At 41.7% G+C, this 20632-nt stretch overlaps 1 protein-coding gene across 1 annotated transcript in view; it reads right to left on the bottom strand.

The window, feature by feature from the left end:
* The window catches only part of LOC137430351 (E3 ubiquitin-protein ligase DTX4), a 115952-nt gene that overhangs the window by 18722 nt on the left and 76598 nt on the right, over nucleotides 1-20632 (bottom strand). Inside the window, exons 2-4 of the mRNA XM_068121155.2 lie at nucleotides 18068-18854; nucleotides 17904-17965; nucleotides 1731-1868 (exon numbers count right to left, since the gene is read on the bottom strand). Coding sequence (XP_067977256.1) covers nucleotides 1731-1868; nucleotides 17904-17965; nucleotides 18068-18854 — 987 coding nt within the window. The remainder of the gene's footprint in view (nucleotides 1-1730; nucleotides 1869-17903; nucleotides 17966-18067; nucleotides 18855-20632) is intronic.

Below are 20632 nucleotides of genomic sequence, written 5' to 3'. Positions count from 1 at the left end.
CTCTCACACTCACACTCACACTCACACTCACACACACAATTCCAAAGCTATTTAAGGTGCCGGTAAATTTTTTTCCGTGAAGCCCAGAAAGTCGTCTTCAAAGTCATGTGAAATATCTGAAGCAGCTCGGAGTTGGTAAGAGTGGGTCTGTCACAATCCATATCGTCATCACTCTCATCCTTTTCTTCTCCAGAAATCAGCCCACTTCTACGTAAACTATTAGTTTGAATTTGGCCATGAAACTTTTACGTCTTCTCTTCCTTGTATTGAGAGCAGGAGTGTGTTCAGTTACCAAGCAGCTAGCTAGCGCTTGCCAAGCAGGCTGTTTCTTATAAATGGTTTTGAATGGAGTGCTTGCTTCAGTGCTTAAGCCACTTGACGAGCACTCTACAATGAACTTGGTAACTGAACACACCACTGACATTGTACGGCAGGAACTTGTATTGGTATGGACGATTTGTGGGATGATATAAAATTCAACAGTCTGCAGTGTATTTATACATTTCTGATGGATAAACGGCGTTTTTTTTTTCCGGTCACATCGGTACTGGAAAGCACACCGTTTTTAACACATCGGTACAGTAAACTTTAATTATTACAACAACCCTTTTTCAAGATACTCATTTTAACGTCAATTGGTTATCTACTGCAGTTGTATTTGAAAAGAGCCAATCGTTGGCCCTTGACAATCAGGCTGTGCCAACTGCTGTAAATACGGAGATCACGTATCTCCCGTAAATTGAGGAGAGGAAAGCTGGCTTGCAGGGTATACCCATGTGCGGGTTATATATACGTGCCTGAAATTTTCCTAGAGCACTTCTTCCCCAGGTGTGGGGTATACCAGGGGGCGGGTTATTTGTGTGAAAATACGGCACAGGTAATTGTGTTTATACTCACTATGCAGATGCATTTTAAAACTGGAATGACATTCGGTAGGGCACATAACTCCGCCAGGCTGAACAGTTTGTTTTGTATCCCAATGATATGCCAGATCTGGATTCGGACGTGAACCAAAAACTAATCTGCTTGTTCTAGTCCCCTAACCAACTCATCCACCTAGTTTAGTCATAAGTCATCCATAACTTTTTTAAATATCATGTTATATATCACTTTTCGCCCGATCCCCCAATGGTGAAGAATCAGCGAAAAATTAAACAACTCTCGCATCCGAATCCACATTCAGATCTTCACGAAAATCGAAGCGATTTGTCCTTGTCACACACCCAACCTCTCCACCAAATTTTGCCCAATTCCGTCCACAACTTTTTGAGATATCCTGCAATGTATCGTGTTTGGCCATATCTCCCAATAGTGAAGAATCACTTAAAAATTAAAATAATTCTCGTATCCGAATCCACATTCATATCTTCAACAAAATCGAATCTAATAGTCCTTGTCACACACCCAACCGGTCCACCAAGGTTCGTCCAAATCCGTCCACAACTTTTTGAGATATCCTGCTATGTATAGTTTTTGGCCCTATCTCACAATGGCGAAGAATCACTTTTAAAATTCTAGTAGCCGGATCCGGATCTTCACCAAATCTAATCATTTCGTCATTGTCACATACACTACATCTCTGCCAAATTTCGTCCAAATTCGTCCACAACCTTTTGAAATATCTTGTCCACAGACAGACAAACAAACAGACATGGGTGAAAACACAACCTCCATCCACCTTCGGTGGTGGTGGTAAAAAGTTGTTTTTCCAATGTTAAAAGGGGGAGTACCTTTCTTAGTCTTTGTCTTTTTCAGATGCCGACAAGTTCCCTCGATTCCAGGCACTGGACGCAAGTCATCACGGCTCACCACGGGAGGGTGCAACATGGTTAAAGACTTGTTCAACGGCAGTGTGTGCAGTGCTCCTCCTGCATCGTCAGGCAAACCCCATGGAAGTATATCGGTCGACTAATCATATCATCACATGCTACGGCCTTCCTAGCTTTCTCATGAGTTTCAATGTCATCTTCATTACAATGATAAATCCATCTGAAATCTTAAACAGCAATCATCATTTACAAATCATTACAAACTAGAAAGAGCAATCAGAGACTGCAGACCCTCGCCAGGACTTGGGTGGTGCTTGTGTGTTGGTGTGTTACGTAATTGACAACAGACGAAATATTACATTCCAACATGTAATTAATAGACATAAATACAGGGTGAGCCAGAAATATGGTCATTTTTAACACTCGTGTAAAGGCAATAAAAAGTTGTATTTCAAAACAAATTTTAACAAGAAAGTGAAGTACATAACATGCCATTTATTTGTGGAAAAGAACATCTAGGAGATGCGCACCATTTCGTCTGGCACATTCCTCCAATCTTGGACGCCAATTATATTCATGACGTTCTGCAACATGGCCACGTCAATATCATTGATTTCGTGTCTGATGGTTTCCTTAAGTTCATGAAGAGTTTGTGGACAGTTAACATACACTTTATCCTTTAGATATGACCACAATAAATAACTAGAACGCCACTCAGTAGAGCGCATACTCCCGCCGTGGGTCAAGTTGGAATAATACGTTTTGTTTAACATCCCCTCTCCCCAAAACAATAAATGAAAAAGAAAGTAGGCCCTAACTGTCAGAGAATTTATTTTGATATATCTCAGAATTAGAGAAGAAAAACATCATTTAAGAATAAGAATAAAAGCTTTAATGCAGTAAAATAGAAAAATAAATTCCCCAAAAAATTCCTGAATCCGGAATAATATCCTGAGCTTCACCAAAAACTAATCAATTCTTCCTTATCCCAAAGGCAATCATCCCACCAACTTTCATCCAAATCCGTTCAGAACTTTTCCAGATATCTTGTTCACAAACACACGAACACACACACACACGGACGGACACGATCGAATGCATTACTCCCTGGCAGGAGTAATCACATGCAGTCAAATCGGGGGACCTCGCTGGCCATGGAATATTGCCGTTTCGGGAAATGACATGCTTTGGAAAGAGCACCCTTACAGTAGTCATGGACACTCTGGCGGTGTGGGAGGTTGCAACATCTTGCTGAAACCACATCATTGTATTGGGCTCACTTCTGCAAATCTGTTTAATTCTCTGGAGAGGAAGTCAGAAACCATAGCGGTATATTGAGCTGCAGTAACAGTGATGGCATTTCCGTTTTCGTTCTCAAAGAAGTAAGGCCCTATGATGCCGAATGACGAAAGTGCACACCATACTGTGACTTTGGGACTGTGTAACGGTTTCGTGTGCATTTCTGTTGGGGTTTCGGCTGCCCAAAATGAGTATTTTGCTTGTTGACATAACCACACAGATGAAAACGTGCTTCATCAGACATGAACAAATTGTTAGCAATGTTTTGGTTTTCATTTCCGTCCATAAATGAAAGCATACCCTCACAAAAATTATTGCGGGCAATCTCATCATCTTGGCTTGATTCCTGGACAGTTTGAAATTTATAGGGATAAAAGTTTAAATCCTTATGCAATATGCGGCGTAGTGACATGTGAGAAATTCTTAAGGCTGATGCATGCTTTCGGCTGGAGTGATGCGGACTTCTCAAAACTGACTCCCTTCCACGCTCAATGTTTTGTGCCGTTCTTACTGATTTGGGTGCTCCCGGCAGTTTCTCTTTTCAAGTTGGCCCGGTCCTCTCAAACTTCTGAACCCATAACTTGATAGCACAAATAGACTGCACATTTCCATGACGTTGAACATTGAAATGGAGTTTGAATTGACGTTGTGCAGCAGTTGCACTATAATTATTGTTGTAAAAATATTTGATAGCGAAAGCGCGTTCTTCACCCGACCAGTTCCACATGGTCACTCAAGTGTTTTGCCTGCAAAGAAAACAACTAAATCAGTAAAAAAAAAAAAAAAAAAAAAAAAAATGCATGTTATGTTCGTCAATATCACGAATGAATTTATTTTGAAATACAATTTTTTATTTCCTTCACACAAATTTAAAAAATGACCATATTTCTGGCTCACCCTGTACATTCCCAATAGTAGGAAATTAATAGACACATGCACGTACCAAATAGCAACTAATCAATATTCGTACTAGTATTTCAAAAGAACGTAATTAATAGACGTACTCACGTTCCAGTAGTACATAATTAATAGACATACTCATGTTCCAAGGGTATGCAATTTGTGGATGCACTCACGTTTCAAGAGGACATAATGAGTAGATGTACTAACGTTCCAATAGTATGTAATTAGTGAACATACTCATGTTCCAATAGTACGTAATTAGTAGACATACTCACGTTTCAATGGTACATAATGAGTAGATACACATGTCGTTTTTTCATTTCTGTTCCTCACAATTCTATCACTATATATCTCTCAGACACACTCACTCTGTCTCTGTCTCTGTCTCTGTCTCTGTCTCTGTCTCCCTCTCTCTCTCTCTAGAACATTAACCCGTAAGCAACTGACTAGTTTCCCGACTGCATGGATCATCAGCTGGGCTCCGTTCTTCCTCGAGGTTTCGATCCTTTCAGCCCAGTACCTCTCCAAACGGCGGATCCACAACCTCGATCATGGATCCACATCAATAGATGGTACATCAGTAGATCCACAACCTCAGTTGCGTCCAGGCAGTCAGTCAACCCATCAATGCAACATCACTTATTCCAACTTTACTTGCAATAGGATTGAATGTGTTATCATATATTTATAACTTTCCTTACACACTCTATAATATGATAACATCATTAAATCATTCACATCTTACCCTTAAATACATCAATCGACCAACCAGCATGACCACACCACCTACCTTTCTATCAAACTGTACTTTGAATGTTCAAACTGTCATTTATAACGGTTTTTTGCATGTTGCCGTATCCTAGCAACCACTGATTCCTCGCAACATTAATTTGTAGTATATTTAATTATTATATTGTACTGTATTTACATAAAGATCTCATGAATAATATTATATTGTACTGTACTTGTATTATATTGTACTGTAATATAATAATATTATATTGTACACTTCGAATGTTCAAACTGTCATTTATAACAGTTTTTTGCATGTTGCCGTATCCTAGCAACCACTGATTCCTAGCAACATTAATTTGTAGAATATTTAATTATTATATTGTACTGTATTTACATAAAGATCTCATGAATAATATTATATTGTACTGTATTTACATAAAGATCTCATGAATAATATTATATTGTACTGTATTTACATAAAGATCTCATGAATAATATTATATTGTACTGTACTTGTATTATATTGTACTGTAATATAATAATATTATATTGTACACTTCGAATGTTGAAACTGTCATTTATAACGGTTTTTTTGCATGTTGCCGTATCCTAGCAACCACTGATTCCGAGCAACATTGATTTGTAGTATATTTAATTATTATATTGTACTGTATCTACATAAAGATCTCATGAATAATATTTTTAATATTCGTATTGTATTTTACTAATTCGATTTGGTGCCTTTTTGTGATATTAAAGAAAACTTGTTTTAATCTACCAACTACAGCTCCCTGCGCTAACATACGTCTGACTAGTTGTTGTAATCTATTGACCAGTTCAGAGCTGTGTGTGGTTGCTCTTACAGTCCTAATTATTTCACCTGCAACCGTACCATAAAATAGCTTTTTGGGAATATTGCTGTCTAAGAAAGGCATTCGGACAATGTGGAATGGAAATGCATCTCGTTTATCAAATAATTTGGTGTGAAATTTATTATTATGGATATCAATTTGTAATTCTAAAAAGGAAACTGAAGTGGAAGTTTGGTTTTCCTTTTTCAATTCAAGTTCTTTTGGATATATATCATCATGAAGCTGCTCAAATATAAATCCATCATTAATTGCCAACAAATCATCAATGAACCTGAAGATGTTTCCGCATCTTCGTGCAGTTGTTAATTTATTCCTGCACATGTTCTGGACCCAATCAAACTCGTACATGTGCAGAAACAAATTTGCAAAGAAAGGGGCCGGATCTGAACCCATGGGTATGCCCACTGTCTGCTGGAGTATCTTGTTGCCAAATGTAAAGAAACTGTAGTTTAGCAGAAATCGAATACTTTCTTTGAGTTTACTTTTTGAAAAACTGCATGAATATTGATTATCCTTTACAGACCAGTGTGCTCTATTTTGATATACATTAATGTATACTCTATTACCTCCTGCAAATGCTTTATCTATTGCTCTGTCCAATGCGGTTACCAGCTTGTCATGTGGAATGTTTGTGTACAATGTGGAAAAATCAAAGGTTGAAAGACATTTTGCTTTACCCTTGTTATTAATGTTGTGGACACTGTCGATTACCGGTTTGGAATTGTCAATGATCCAGAATTTCTTAATACCAGAATAAAACTTCACTTTTTCATGGTAGTTTTTTAAGCATTTATAGATGAGTTTCGTTGCCGCTGTTACACTGCCCAACAAAAGGTTTCAAACTACATTCTCTACTTGCAATGATGAACCTCATCTTACAAGGGTGTTTGTGCATTTTTGGGATCCAGTAAATGAATGGTAATTTATGGTGTTTATTCGGAACTAGCAGTCTTCTCACCGTTGAGTGATTTGTATGGCGTTGTATCAAGTCTGTTTTGTTATCGCTACTTATTTTGTAGGTCTTTGAAATTCCCGTGTCTAAGCCCAATTCTTCCAAAAGTGTTTGAATGTAGAATGTTTTACATACAAATGCAATATTATTATTTGCTTTGTCAATTGGAACAATAACATATTGTGTTTGAAGCTGCTTTAAGCAATCACGTGCCTCTGGATTGTTTAAAATTGCCTTTGGATTATTGATTCGAACTTTTCTTTTCAAATCAACAACTCTCCTTTCTAGTGGGGTTCCCACCATGAACAAATTTTCATTTTCACTTCAAGTTTTTGAAAAAGTTTAGTTTTTGGTACCAGGTCGAAGCTTAGGGTCTAAGTAACAATTTTGGTCCGAGTGGACAAAGATCACATGGAGTCTTCATACATTCCCGCCATTTTCCAAGATGGCCGCCATCAAAATCTAATACTGACAATATCTCGGAAACTAATCAACCTAGAAACATGAATTTGGTGTCTATACCTAGGTTTTCATGGTCAAGGAATCAAATAAAACCATTTCTGACTACATCAGAGTATTTATTTGTCCCGAAATGGTAAAATTCAAGATGGCCGCCACCAAAATCCTATATCGGCTATACTTCCAAAACCACTAAACCTTCAGTCATGCTGTTGGTGTCCATGCCTAGAATTTTATGGCCAGGGAAGCAAACAGTTATGTCTCTAAATCAGTAGGTGTATCTCTGTTCCCCAAAAGTAGAAAAATAACCATGGCAATTAGGATCTCACATTTATCCTTTGTGATCATGGAATCAGCTTAGGTTGTTTGCTGGAATATCTGTGCAGTACACGAACTCATTAGCACATTTTCTAGTCGCATTATATATCTGTTGATATATCAGTATGTATCCAAATATCTAAATACAATAGCCATTGTGTTATATAAGTCAGCACACATGAATACATTTTGTATATTTGGAAATCGGTTTGGATAATTCATATGTATGTGCAACTGCTTCTGCTGAATCCCTACTTGTCAGATTTTTGTGTTATGTTATGTCCATGTATACTTGATTATGCTTGGTTATTATATACTTACATGTATTTTCTTTTCGTTCCTGGCTAGTGTGATGGCTGAGACAACGAACTGTGAGTTGTGTGTCCTCTGCCAAGAAAAAACAAACGAAGAACTTGTCTGTCCTCTTGACAACCCAGTTGGTGTACGTAGGGCGGAGGCATACAAAGATATTATCAGCCTTGTAAATCAATTCCGAGATGTTGATGCTGCACCTCACCCAAACTTGGAACTTCCAGATGAAGGATCTATGCAAGCAAATCGAGCATCCTGGCACAAAACATGTCGTCAGTTGTACAAGGCATCAGCACTTGACCGGGCAAAAACACGTTCTTCCAAAGGCTTGCCACCTCTACGAAAACGACCAAGAAGATCTAGCACAGAAACTAATCGAAATTTATGTCTCTTCTGTAATGAAGAAACGAGTAAAGATGACCATTCATTCCAAAAAGTTTCCCTCACCGAGAACATCCATGACAAAGCAGTTTCATTGGGAGAGGATCGCATTGTAGCACGGCTTGCAGAAGGAGATCTGGTAGCTATTGAAGCTAACTATCATCGATATTGCTACACTAAATTCAACCTTCGGCATTATGAAATGCTAATCAGTACAAAACAAGGTCAAGTCACCCAAGACACTGAAATCACAGTAGAAAATGAGCTACTACAATTCGTCAGTGAAGAAATTGCTGGAGGACGTAGAATCTTTGCTCTCCAAGATTTGACAGATATGATGACGGAAAGGTTGGGACAGCATGAGATTCGTAAGACAGTGAACTGCACACGCCTGAAAGAGAGAGTACTTGAACACTTCCCACATCTGACAGAAGAAAAAGGGATCCGAAATCGAGTATTCCTTGTTTGCTCAGAGACAGCTCGAAAAATCATCTCCAGCGTGAGCCAGACACCAGAGGAAGAATCACGTACCTTACTGTTGGCAGCATCAATTCTACGTAAAGCAGTTTTGGATCATGATACTGCTTTCAATTTCAAGGGGTCATTTCCTGAAGGTTGTGAGGAATCTGCTGTTCCAACAAAGCTGAAATATTTCTTTCGTCAACTGCTTACTGGTCCTAAATCATTTCCTATGCAAGACAATTCCAGGACAGTTCTCTCCATGAGTCAACTAACCATGTTGAACATCACTTCTCTTCCTGCAAACTGGAGATGTGAGCCTCCTCTTGCAGTGTTTTTGGCCTTAAAACTGCATTCCCAAACAAGGAGCAAGAAACTGGTACAACTGCTACATCAGTATTGCCTTAGCGTGTCATATAAGAGAGTGCTTACCATTGAAGTTGGATATGCACAAGCTACTGCTGAAAGAGCACATGCCAACGCTGATTTAGTCTGTCCTAGCAACCTTCGTCAGCAGATTTTTACGGTTGCAGCCCTTGACAATCTAGATCACAATCCTACGTCCAGAACAGCCACATCCTCATTTCATGGAACAGGTATCTCCATGTTTCAGTTTCCTTCAGTAGAAAACCCAGGGCTGGACCAAGAACCTATAGAAATCGACTTCCATCGACGAGCATCAAGCACCAAGGGACCAATGCTGCCTCCTCTGTACACGTTTGTTCCACCTATGAGCCGGAATCTTGTCACCCAACCTCCTGTGAAAGACGTGCAGCCACAGTCCATGGCGTCATTTGACAAGGAGGAACACCATGAAAAGGCCTGGATGAAAATGGTGCAGGAAAATATGCAAATGGAATTTGAAAGTGAAACTGTTCCTCCAATTATGTGGTCGGCATATCATGCTTCTCGATCGGATGCTGTGGGATCAACAGAGAAATGTATTGAAGCCATGCTACCACTATTCCGTGATAAAGCAGCTACACCAAAAATGATTCGACATGGAATGGACCTGGTCAAGAAAACAACCGAGTTCCTCAACCCACAGCAAATCCCAATCATGGCAGTGGACCAGCCACTCTTTGATATTGCCAAGAAAATGCAATGGACCTTTCCTGAACTCTTTGGAGAAGATACGTTTCTGGTGATGTTGGGAGGGCTCCACATCGAAATGGCTTTGTGGGCGACTATGGGAGATTTCCTACGAGGGTCTGGATGGCCTGAAGCCTTTGCAGAGGCTGGCATTGCCTTGACAGTAGCTGCAGCGACATCTTACTTGAGAGCAAATGATCCAATGAGAACACGGTATGCTCACCAGATTACTGTTGTGGTGCTCGATAGTCTACTGAAACGAGCCTATGAGGACGGCGGAAGTGAAATGACCTTCGACGACTGGGTCTCTGTAGCTTGCAAAGAGAAACCAACAGTGCAGTTCTGGTTACTCATTCACAAGTACGAACAGCTCATCTTCATGTTTATTAGATCACACAGAGAGCGAAAGTTCAAACTTATGGTGGCTACTCTGCAAAACCTTGTGCTTCTGTTCTTTGCACTTGATCACCAGAATTATGCAAGGTGGGTTCCCGTATTCATCAGAGACCTTGAAAGTCTTCCATCTAGCATCCAAGAGGAGTTTGAAGCAGGTCACTGGGCAATAAGTCGAAGCAATCATCGTTACTCTTCCATTCCGATTGATCAAGCACACGAGCAGGCCAACAAACGGGTGAAAGGGGTTGGGGGAGTGATCGGGATCACAGAGAACCCTGAGATGCTAGAACGCTGGATTGCAACTGGTCCAGAAATTAGCCGTGTTCTAGAGCAATTCACTGATGTAGATGACGACGAAGATCAAGAGCTCCCTCATCACGAGGAAGGAAGTACATCCCAGCACCGATTTAGGCGTCATGTCACAAATCTCATGGATGTGCTGCAAAGCAGAGGGAATCCCTTTGAAGAGAGTAGTGCAGAACTAGTTACATTAGACAATAAAGTGTGTGTTGACAAGTCTGCCGCCACATCGGTCCGTGTCTTAGAATCTAGAGGACAAGAGCAGTATGACCACTTTCGGAAGAATGTGCTGGACTCAAATGATGTACCTCTGGCAGCTCCGATCAAGAAAAACAACTTGCTGCTGTTCCATGAGGAGAAAACTCGAAAAAAGACAGCACTTCAGAAGAAGGTGCAGCACTTCAAACAACATACAGAGCTGTATGGACAAGCATTCATTATGGTTGATAGCCGGGGTGGAAATTTGGAGGAATTTTTCCGTCACGAATCCTCCTCATCACCAGATGCACTGGCTTCTGATGGGTCCATCAACTCTTGCACCAAGTCAGATTTATTGGCGTGCATTATGGAAGCAAGTGCAAGTACCGGACTATCCGCGGATGAGGAGCTCGTCGCACCAGATGATTATGGGGTCATCGTTATTGATGGTGGTGCACTGATCCACTCTCTTCCTGGCACAACTGTCCAAGGCAAAACATTTGATGAATATTTCACCAAAGTATTCTGCCCAAGAATCCAGCATGAGTTGAAAAGAGCAGCGAGAGTGGATATTGTATGGGATCAGTATCGCACAATGTCAATCAAAGCGACCACAAGAGAAAAGCGAGGAACAGGCACACGACAGCGAGTATCTGGTTCTGCCAAAGTGCCTGGAAACTGGCAAAACTTTTTGGCTAATGCCGAAAATAAAAAAGAGCTCTTCTCATTCCTGTCAACAAGCATTGTGCAAACACCATTCCAAGATGGCAAACAGGTTTATATCACTTCTGGTGACCAAGTCCTCAATGCAGGGAATGGACCGCCCATGGGACGATGTAATCATGAGGAGGCAGACACTCGTGTCCTGGTACATCTTCTTCATGCCCTCCAATATTCATCACTGGGAATGGTCTATACTGGCGACACAGACGTTGTCGTAATACTTCTGTGTAACTTCCACCACATCAAGGCGGTGAATCCGGAGTCAGATATCTGGATTTCTTTCAAAGCAGGAAAGACAGTCAAAATGATCTCCCTCAACAACATTGCCTCAAGTTTGGGTGTGACAACGTGCAAAGCCTTGGCTCTCTTTCATGCATTCACTGGATCAGACAGCACGTCAGCTTTCAAATTCAAGGGCAAGCGATACTGCTTCAAGCGGAAAGATGAGGTTCCACCCCTCTTGAGTGAGTTTGCGACAATTGCTAGCACCCCGTTTCTTACATCGCCAGAGTTGAGGGAAGTGGTGAGTCACTTTGTTTGCAAAATGTACTCCAACGAACCTATCACTGATGACACCAACGTTGACCTTGTTCGAATGAGGGTTTTCTGTCACAGGACTAGGGATGTGGAAAGAATACCCCCTACAAGTGATGCGCTGGACCAACATCTCAAAAGGAGTGTCTTCCAGGCGAGCATCTGGACTACAGCGCACGAGCCACTGGCACTAGTCCCAAGCCCAAGCAATCATGGATGGATGGAAAAAGATGGCCAACTGGTTCCCATCTGGACCACGTTGCCCCTTGCCAGGGATGTGTTTGATCTAGACGTAAAATGCGCGTGCACAAAACCTTGCTCGTCATGCAAGTGCAAAAAAGCTGACTTGAAGTGCTCACGTTTATGCAAGTGCACATGTCCCAACTAAATGACCATGATGGTTGTGAGAATGAGTAATGATTTTTTAGTTGCACTTACCTAATCAATCAAATATCACTAAGAACAATGAAAATAGAATGTTCGGTTTATATTCATGGTATTTTATAGAATTTACGTTCGTATGTGCTTAATTGTTAACATGCATAATTCTGCTAAATTCTGCTATAACGTTTGTTGTGTAATTTACCATTTCGGGACAAATAAATACTCTGATGTAGTCAGAAATGGTTTTATTGGATTCCTTGACCATGAAAACCTAGGTATAGACACCAAATTCATGTTTCTAGGTTGATTCGTTTCCGAGATATTGTCAGTATTAGATTTTGATGGCGGCCATCTTGGAAAATGGCGGGAATGTATGAAGACTCCATGTGATCTTTGTCCACTCGGACCAAAATTCTTACTTAGACCCTAAGCTTCAAAATGGTACCAAAAATCAAACTTTTTCAAAAACTTGAAGTGACTGATGCCCCAGGCCCCCCCCTATTCACATGTTTCTCTACCTCCTCCAACCATAAAGCCATTTGTGTGTTTGGTACTTTATGTTTATCAATTTGTTCTTTCATCCATTCACCTAGTCCCATCATTGTAAGTTCCATTGCTTTATTCCAGTTTATTCTTTTATTTTCTCTATAATTTGGTCCTTTTGTAAGTAATGCACATAATCTTTTATCTTTCAATATTCTGAGATCACCTGTGATGACGTGTTTATGATGTGGATCTTTGAATGCGGAATGTTCACAATTACAATGATGTGTGTTATTTAACCATTCCTCTATGTCTATAGATTGTAGTGTCCTTGTAGTTGAAGATCTTTCCCCGAATTGAATTTCCCAAAGTGTACACAACTCTTGGTCGCTCTCTCTGTTGTATTGTTTCTGGAAGTTTACTCCACACTTCCTTATGTTGAAGTATTTTCTCGATATTTATCATTTCCACCCCTTTGTTATCAAACATAATTTTGATGATATCATTGTCTTTTCTACGATTCACTTTTTTAGGTTTCTCTTTGTACATTTTATGATCAATCATGTCCAGAATTGCTTCCATGTGTTGGATTGGGAGTTCCTTTTGATCGTCCTCTTCCATTAATCTGTTCACGATTTGCCAAACTTCTTTCAGTTTTTTTTTTTTTAAGGTATTGATCTTAATTCTGCTGCTGTTAAGTGAATGATGGCCTTAAAACGATCATTCATTGCTGTTAAGTAATGTGCAGATATTGGATTTGTTAAGATCTAACCATTCATTTACAATTTGTTGTGGTGTGTCTATAATTGGACATTTACGTCCATAGTTATGTACTCTGTGTCTCTGAGAGTCTCGTGGTGAGGTGTTAAAAACAGAAGCAATTATGTTTTGTCCATTTTGCTGTGTATATGTGTCATTAATTCTTTCATTTAATCCATAAGGGTAAGCAGTTCTTAATTCTTTAATCCAGAAAAGTTCTCTATGCTTACGTAATTGTGTGATTGTTTTATCTTCCATCCCATTCTTTTTTCGGCCATTTCCGCTTATCTTTTCTATAACCTGAACACTGAAGCTCGCATTTTCACAATATCCAGAAGTAAAATGATGGGTAAGTAGTGGACAACCAGTAGTTCTATCTGGGTTTTTCATGCCGCTCTGATGTGCATTCATTCTCACATTACATCTCTGCATTGTTTCACCAACATATTGCATCGCACATTTGCTACAGGTCAATAGGTAAACTATATTTGAGGTTTTACATGTAATTAATTCTTTAGTTTCATTTAACTTGTAACATCTAGCCGTTACTGTACAATTAATTATATTGTTTGTGGTAAATATAAGACAAGTTTTGCAATTGCAAATCCCACATTTACGCACTTTGACTTCGGACAAGTGTTCCCCATTGGCTAACCCAGAATGGCCACCTCCTACAGCCTGGATATCCGAGTTAACTACAGCATTACCTTGTCAAGGAACACAAATCCTCTGAGGAGGGTTAGTCCCCAGGGAGGCTAGTTCAGCTGGGGGCTGCCCTGCTTCACCTTTCATTTTGTATCATTTCATCATTTTCATGCTTTGAAATGTCGTTGAACAAACATAAAATATCATATAAATGTAGTTTAACAAACACATTAAAATCACATCAACATAGAAGAAACATAAATATATGAGAAACAGTATAGTGGATGTTCCACCAAAAGATAATGACAAATCAGCGGGATGTTCACACACACGACACACGTTCCAATACACACACACACGTTCCAATAGTACGTAATTAATAGACGTACTCACATTTCAATAGCGGGCTGACAGGATGGCCTAGAGGTATGCACAGTCACATCTTAGCTTGCCTGGCTTTGAATCCCAATCCAGCTATAAACTGTCATCCTGTTGTTTCACAGGCAGGGTTATTCATCAATGTGTGTGCCGTCCCTCCGATGGATGTTAAATGGGCATCACATCTGCCAGCATTTTTTGGTGGATATGAAAGATCCCGCAGTGTCCTTCACGAAGAGTAGGCGAGCTATCACTGGCATCATGGCCAAATTCAAAATTCCTGCACTAATCTACAGAGGACATTGCATCAGCGGCACAGCCATGCCCTCAACCAAGGATGCTACCCTGCTGCCTTGAGCTGCATACGAATGAAGCAGATTTCAATAGTACGTAATTAACAGACACTCATATTCTGTGTGGACAGAAAAACAGATGGACCCAAATGCAATACCCTCTTCTCTGATGGTAATTACTGTGCATCAACTTCACTTTAGTGTGCAATACATTCACTCATCAAGTGAAAATTGTTGAACGGAACTTGCTATTGCAAAAATATATAATTAAAAACGCATTCAGTCAACAAGCCTTATATAACCTACTTCATGGTATTCCTGTGTCCAAGAAAATACTATAATGCAAAATACTTTAATGCTCTATAATGTACAGGCTTTGAATGTGTATGCACAAAGACAGATAAAGAGAATCATGTTACGTTATGGCTGCCCATCAAAGCTTAAGATGGTCATTCACACAAGACATGGGAATACCTGAGTGCATACATTTGTTTATAGTCTGAGAGCTTGTTTATGATGCTCGAGACAGATATAACTCGTTTACTCTTTGCAATAGACACGATGGGATCTTTAAAACCCACCAACTAATGTTAGTCGATGGGTTGCCAGCTTTACGTTAATCCGAGGATCGGCACATCATGTAATGCAACGGCCTGCCTGTGAAGCACCAATCGGGCAGTTTAGAGTCGAGTCAAAGGTCATATGCTTGTTAAAGTGGACATTTATCTGGCCATTCGCAGAGAGCCTCCTCAACGTCAAGTCTGGCCTTTCACTCAGGCCGACTGGCATGGTCTTCAAGCAGCCATCAAACATCTGGACTGGTCTCCCATCTCTACTGCCTCTGACATCAAGTCATCCTGGGAATTCTTCAAAAGTAAATTGCTCTCTGTCATGCACAGATTTATCCTATCTCGTCTTCAGTTGTCATACCCTTCCTCCCATCCATGGTACACTGAATCTTGTGGTGAGGCAGTTGCCTTGAAACAACTTGCCATCGCATCATGGAAGGCAAATCCAACTGAAGGTAATCTCAGTTCCTTTCACAAAGCTTGGAACAAGTGTATGTCTACCCTCAGGAGAGCCAGGAAACACTATCTCTCTACTCTCAAACCTGTCTCCCTCCTCCAAATCTTAGTGGCATCTGGTCAAATCTGTTTCTGGTGTTTGTTCCCCTTCCAACCCCTCCCTTACCTCAAGCAACTACACAGCTGACACTGCACATGAAAAAGATGAATGTCCCAACTCCTTGTTTGCCTCAAAATCTTGTGTCCCAAACCAGTCTCTCTCTGTACCCACCTTACCCAGTCCAACCCAGCTGCTCCTGGACTCTGTGTCCTTCTCTCCCAACAAGGTGGAGAAGTTTCTGTCAAACCTCGACTCTGATTCTGTAACTGGACCAGACAGCATCAGCCTACGGGTCCTAAAATCCTGCTCCCCCGCTCTATCACACCGTCGCTCTATTCTCTTCAGCCTCTCTTTTGCTCAAGGTCATCTGCCATCTGCTTGGAAATCAGCGATCATTACCGCCTTACACAACAAAGGTGCAAAAACAGATCCTTGCAACTATAGACCAATCAGCCTGCTCCCAATCATCAGCAAAGTCATGGCATCCACCATTGCTTCGGATATCAAATCCTTCCTCTTCTCCATTGGCTTGATCTCTGACCATCAATTTGGTTTCAAACCAGATCGCTCTACTCTGGACATGCTGCTTCTGCTGTCTCAGCAATTGATGGAGGCCCTCAATGCCAAATAGGAAATTAGAGCCGTCTCCCTTGACATATCTCGTGCCTTCGATACTGTCTGGCACCATGCCCTGTTCACCAAACTCTCGTATGGTATCGATGGAAATCTCCAAGCATAGATTGCGGACTTACTCTCCTGTCATAGTCAACATGTGGCCCTAAATGCAATTCTCTCTTCTCCTCTTCCTATGCAGGCTGGAGTTCCTCAAGGCAGTGTTCTGGGCCACGTGCCTTTTCTGGTCTTCATTAATGATCTCTCCGACTCTCTGGAAAATCCTCTCTATCGCTTTGCTGATGACTCCACACTCTGCCGCTCCATCCCTCATCCCTCAGATCGGCAGTCTGCAGCCTCCTCACTCTCTGCAGACCTGGACAAAATCACAAACTGGTCAAACTCGTGGAACATGTCTTTCAATCCTGACAAATCTCAAACTCTCACTATGTCTCTCCGAAAAGACAGTCTGGAAAACCATCATCAACAAACAACGATGTCAGCAACGCCATCAACTACAATCCTCTCAACAACGAAAAAACGTAATCTACTTTCTCAACAATCCTCTTGAAGAAGTTCTGCCACTCAAGCTTTTGTGTCTCACTATCTGCCATGATCTTTCCTGGGAAAACTACATTTCCAAGCTGGCCTCCAAAGCCAGTGGCCGACTGGGCATCCTCTGTCGTGCTGTCTTTTTTGGCATTTCTGAGCTTAACACATATGAAGCTTTCATCCGCAGCTCAATGTAATACTGTTCTCCCCTCTGGGCTGGTGCTCCTGCCTCACACCTGGCTCGTCTTCACGCTGTTGAAACCAAAGCTTTCAGAATCATTGGAATCTCCCGCGATGAAGCTGATTGTGAGGGCCTTTCACTCACTCACCGCAGGCAGGTTGGTGGTCTTTCTGTCTTCTACAGGCTCCTATCCGGCCTAGCTCCCCCAGCTCTATCTGTGCACTGTCCCCCAAATATTCCTGCCGGATGCACAACATCTGTTAGCAACCCTCTTCTGGTGAAACTGCCAAAATCAAGACTCTCTGCTCTCTGCCCCCCTCTCCCCTCACTCACTCCCCAACCCCAGCCCTCTCACTTCCAACAGATCTACCACTGTCCCTGTTCTCCACTGTTGTTGTACTTCCCTCTCTCCCCCTCTTGTCTCCCGTTCCGTTTATTATATGTATTATGTGTTTCTATTTATGTTTTTATGTGTTCCATATGCTAGCTCTTACACGAGCCTCGATTTTGTATACAAAAAAGAAAAAGAAAAAAAAGGTAAATGCACTACCTCTACACCATCCTCTCTATTCGATCATGATAATACAACTACCCAAAAATGGCAATTATCTACATGCAGTGCATGAATCGAGTCACGGCTCAATCTTCAACAAGTTGTATGTCCAGAATAAATATGGCCAAATTGTATACGTTGCTCGTTATATTTAAAAATCCTGAGGATGAAATGATAATATACATGTTATTAAAAAACGAGGGAAAATATTTGAAGGATAACAGAACACTACTGACCTGTCAATGCAGAATGCAGGAAAGCAGAGCTGTTTACTCCTCTGCCCTGCACGGCAGTCATCCTGCAGGCAACATCAATTATTTTACCTGCAGCATGAAAAAGCATTAAAAATTGAAATGAAAAAGGTCATATTGGATAATATTTCAAGTGACATATATCCTACCCTGGTAATAGGAGTGTAGATCCTAAGTGGCAGTTCACAGTCCCCCCAAGCATAACCTGTCCTCCCGCCATTGGAAGGGCAACACCTGGAGCGTGGTGTCGCAAAGTGGTTAGCCAAGGCCCGGTTGAAGGGGCGGTGGTCTGCGTGCCCAATGCTGGCTGCCCCACAACAGTTCCCTGAGGTGTAGCAATGGCAGAGGTGGAGGCTTTGCGCTTCTGCGCTGGTGCCCGGGCACTGGATGCTTGGCACTGCTGACAACCGCACGATAAAGGCCAGGCCTGGCTCAGGCTTGTGGATTGCAGTGTCGGCTGTGCTGCTGGAAAGCGTGCCATGCTCATCCAGCCCTGCCCTGGTACCCATGGCTGCATGTGTTGACCTGAGATTGCCCCAGCAGCCATTCCACCCCAGGACTGATTGAGCAAGGTCGAGGGCATAGAAACAGGCCCAAGTCCTACAGCTAAACCTGATGATGTTTGGTGAGGCCGCTGCCCACTAGGAGACACTAAGATTGTTGGGTAGGGTGCTTCATGCGTGACCAATACTCGCCTACGAAAGCGCGTTTGCCCATTGATCTGGCACATGATGTTGAAGTCAATGTAATATGGTAAGCCCAGGGGAGAAAGGTCGACACCAGGTTGCCGCCGCTCATAGGCATCTTGGATGGCAACACATACGTCGGCTTCATAGGTAGCCCATGTACTTCCACTCTGCTCCCATTTCCACACAATACCACGGCCCAGGGCGGAGCCGACTGGGAAAAGCCTGCGGCGTACCTGGCGTATTGTGCCTGCAGAGGAGTCGCACAATCGTCCAATTACAACTCTAAGCAAATGAGCATATTCACGCACCAACCTCAAAATAAGAGTTTACAAAAATAAATATTATTTTGAGTAATTTAGTAATAAAGCACAACATATACTGTAGAAGTAGAAGGAGAATGAATGAATGTAGAAGAATGAAATGAAATGAAATGAAATAAATGAATGAAATGAATGAAATGAATGAAATGAATGTAGAAGGAAGTAGAGGATGGGGAAGACCGAGAAAGACTTGGCTAAAGATGGTGGAAGAAGAAATGCGGGCAAGGGGGGTTAACAAGGGGAGATGCAGAAAATAGGGCAAAATGGAGAAGATCGTCATGGGGACCGCAAGGCTAACCCCCGCTCTGGCAGGGAAAATGGCCTTAAAATGCCTGTTGTGTGTTGTTGTATATACTGTATCTGTGGGTGTGTGTGTGTGTGTGTGTGTGTGTGTGTGTGTGTGTGTGTGTGTGTGTGTACACACACACACAAACACACACACACACACACACACACACACACACACACACACACACACACACAGTTATCGTTAGGATTCAAAAATAATTTTAAAAAAACAAGACAAAGTCCAACAGCGGCAAAGCCTGGCTTGTTTGATACTTCAGTGAAGAGGATAGCATGACCTTGGTGGAGATACCAGGTAGCAAATAATGTAAGTATTAAATTATTTTGAAGTACTCTAAGTCTCTAAGCTGTCTGTCACCATGGCAGTGAAGAGATTGAATTGAGACATTGGTTTATTGTATAATCTATATGTTGGTGAGTTAGTCTTGAACACTGTTACGGAATGAGGTGTTTTATGGTGGCCGGAGTGCAAATCCTGCCACCAACCTCCTCGAGAGAGGACCCAGTGAGCTTGTACTCAATTTTCCCCACCCTAACCGTTAACACAATACCAGGCTTAGGGTGGTTGGAGGCAGTCATAAGAAATGCTTCAATGTTTGAAGAGCCCTTGATCAAAGTTTTCATGATATATGATCTGGGGGACATGCATCCCCCGCCCCCCTCCACCCCCCATCATATATCATCACTCTGTTGTCATAATTTCAGTTCCCCCCCAATCATCAAGTGTGATAATTTGCCCCAACCAGGTATATGACATAATATATGAATGTTCCCAAAAGGGTGTTCAGAGAAACATACCTGTCAAAGACAAATGGTATTACATTCTACCTTTCAGAAGCGTAATTGACGGCTATAAAACTCATCCAATATGTAGGATAAATATGTGAGGGACAAACATATTGTTGCGGATATGAGGACTGTATATTTTTTTGATTGTGTGCTTTATTATTATTATTATTGTTTATTCTGCGCCCCCTGCCTCCGGAGCTGTGTAAAGGTAAAAGGGCATCCCATAATTAGTCCACAAGCATACACGTCAGCCAATAATAGAATACCCCTGTTCGATAGTTATATCTTATTCTGTGTTTTAGGGTAAGGCTGTGTCTCCCATTAATTGAAGTACTCCATTGCACCAGTGAAAGAGAATAGATCCCCTTTCATTCCCATCCCCAAAATCTCCATTTCCTTTCACATCCCCTTTCGTCATTGCCAAGCCTCGATTGCCAATTACATCCCCTCCAAAACCACCATTGAACATGTGCTCGGGTCGGGGAAGAGGGGCGTGCCGCCCGTCGTCATCAAGGGCGGAGCCAGAGGGTCGCGTGACCAACCAGGGCCGAGGTGAGCACACCGATGGGCGTGTCCTGAAGGCCGGCGGCTTGATCGCCGGAGGCGCTAT

Source organism: Myxine glutinosa, chromosome 6 (genome assembly GCF_964187855.1).
Source record: "Myxine glutinosa chromosome 6, kmMyxGlut1.1, whole genome shotgun sequence".
Lineage (NCBI taxonomy): Eukaryota > Metazoa > Chordata > Myxini > Myxiniformes > Myxinidae > Myxine > Myxine glutinosa.
This window is presented reverse-complemented; position numbering and strand designations above follow the sequence as displayed.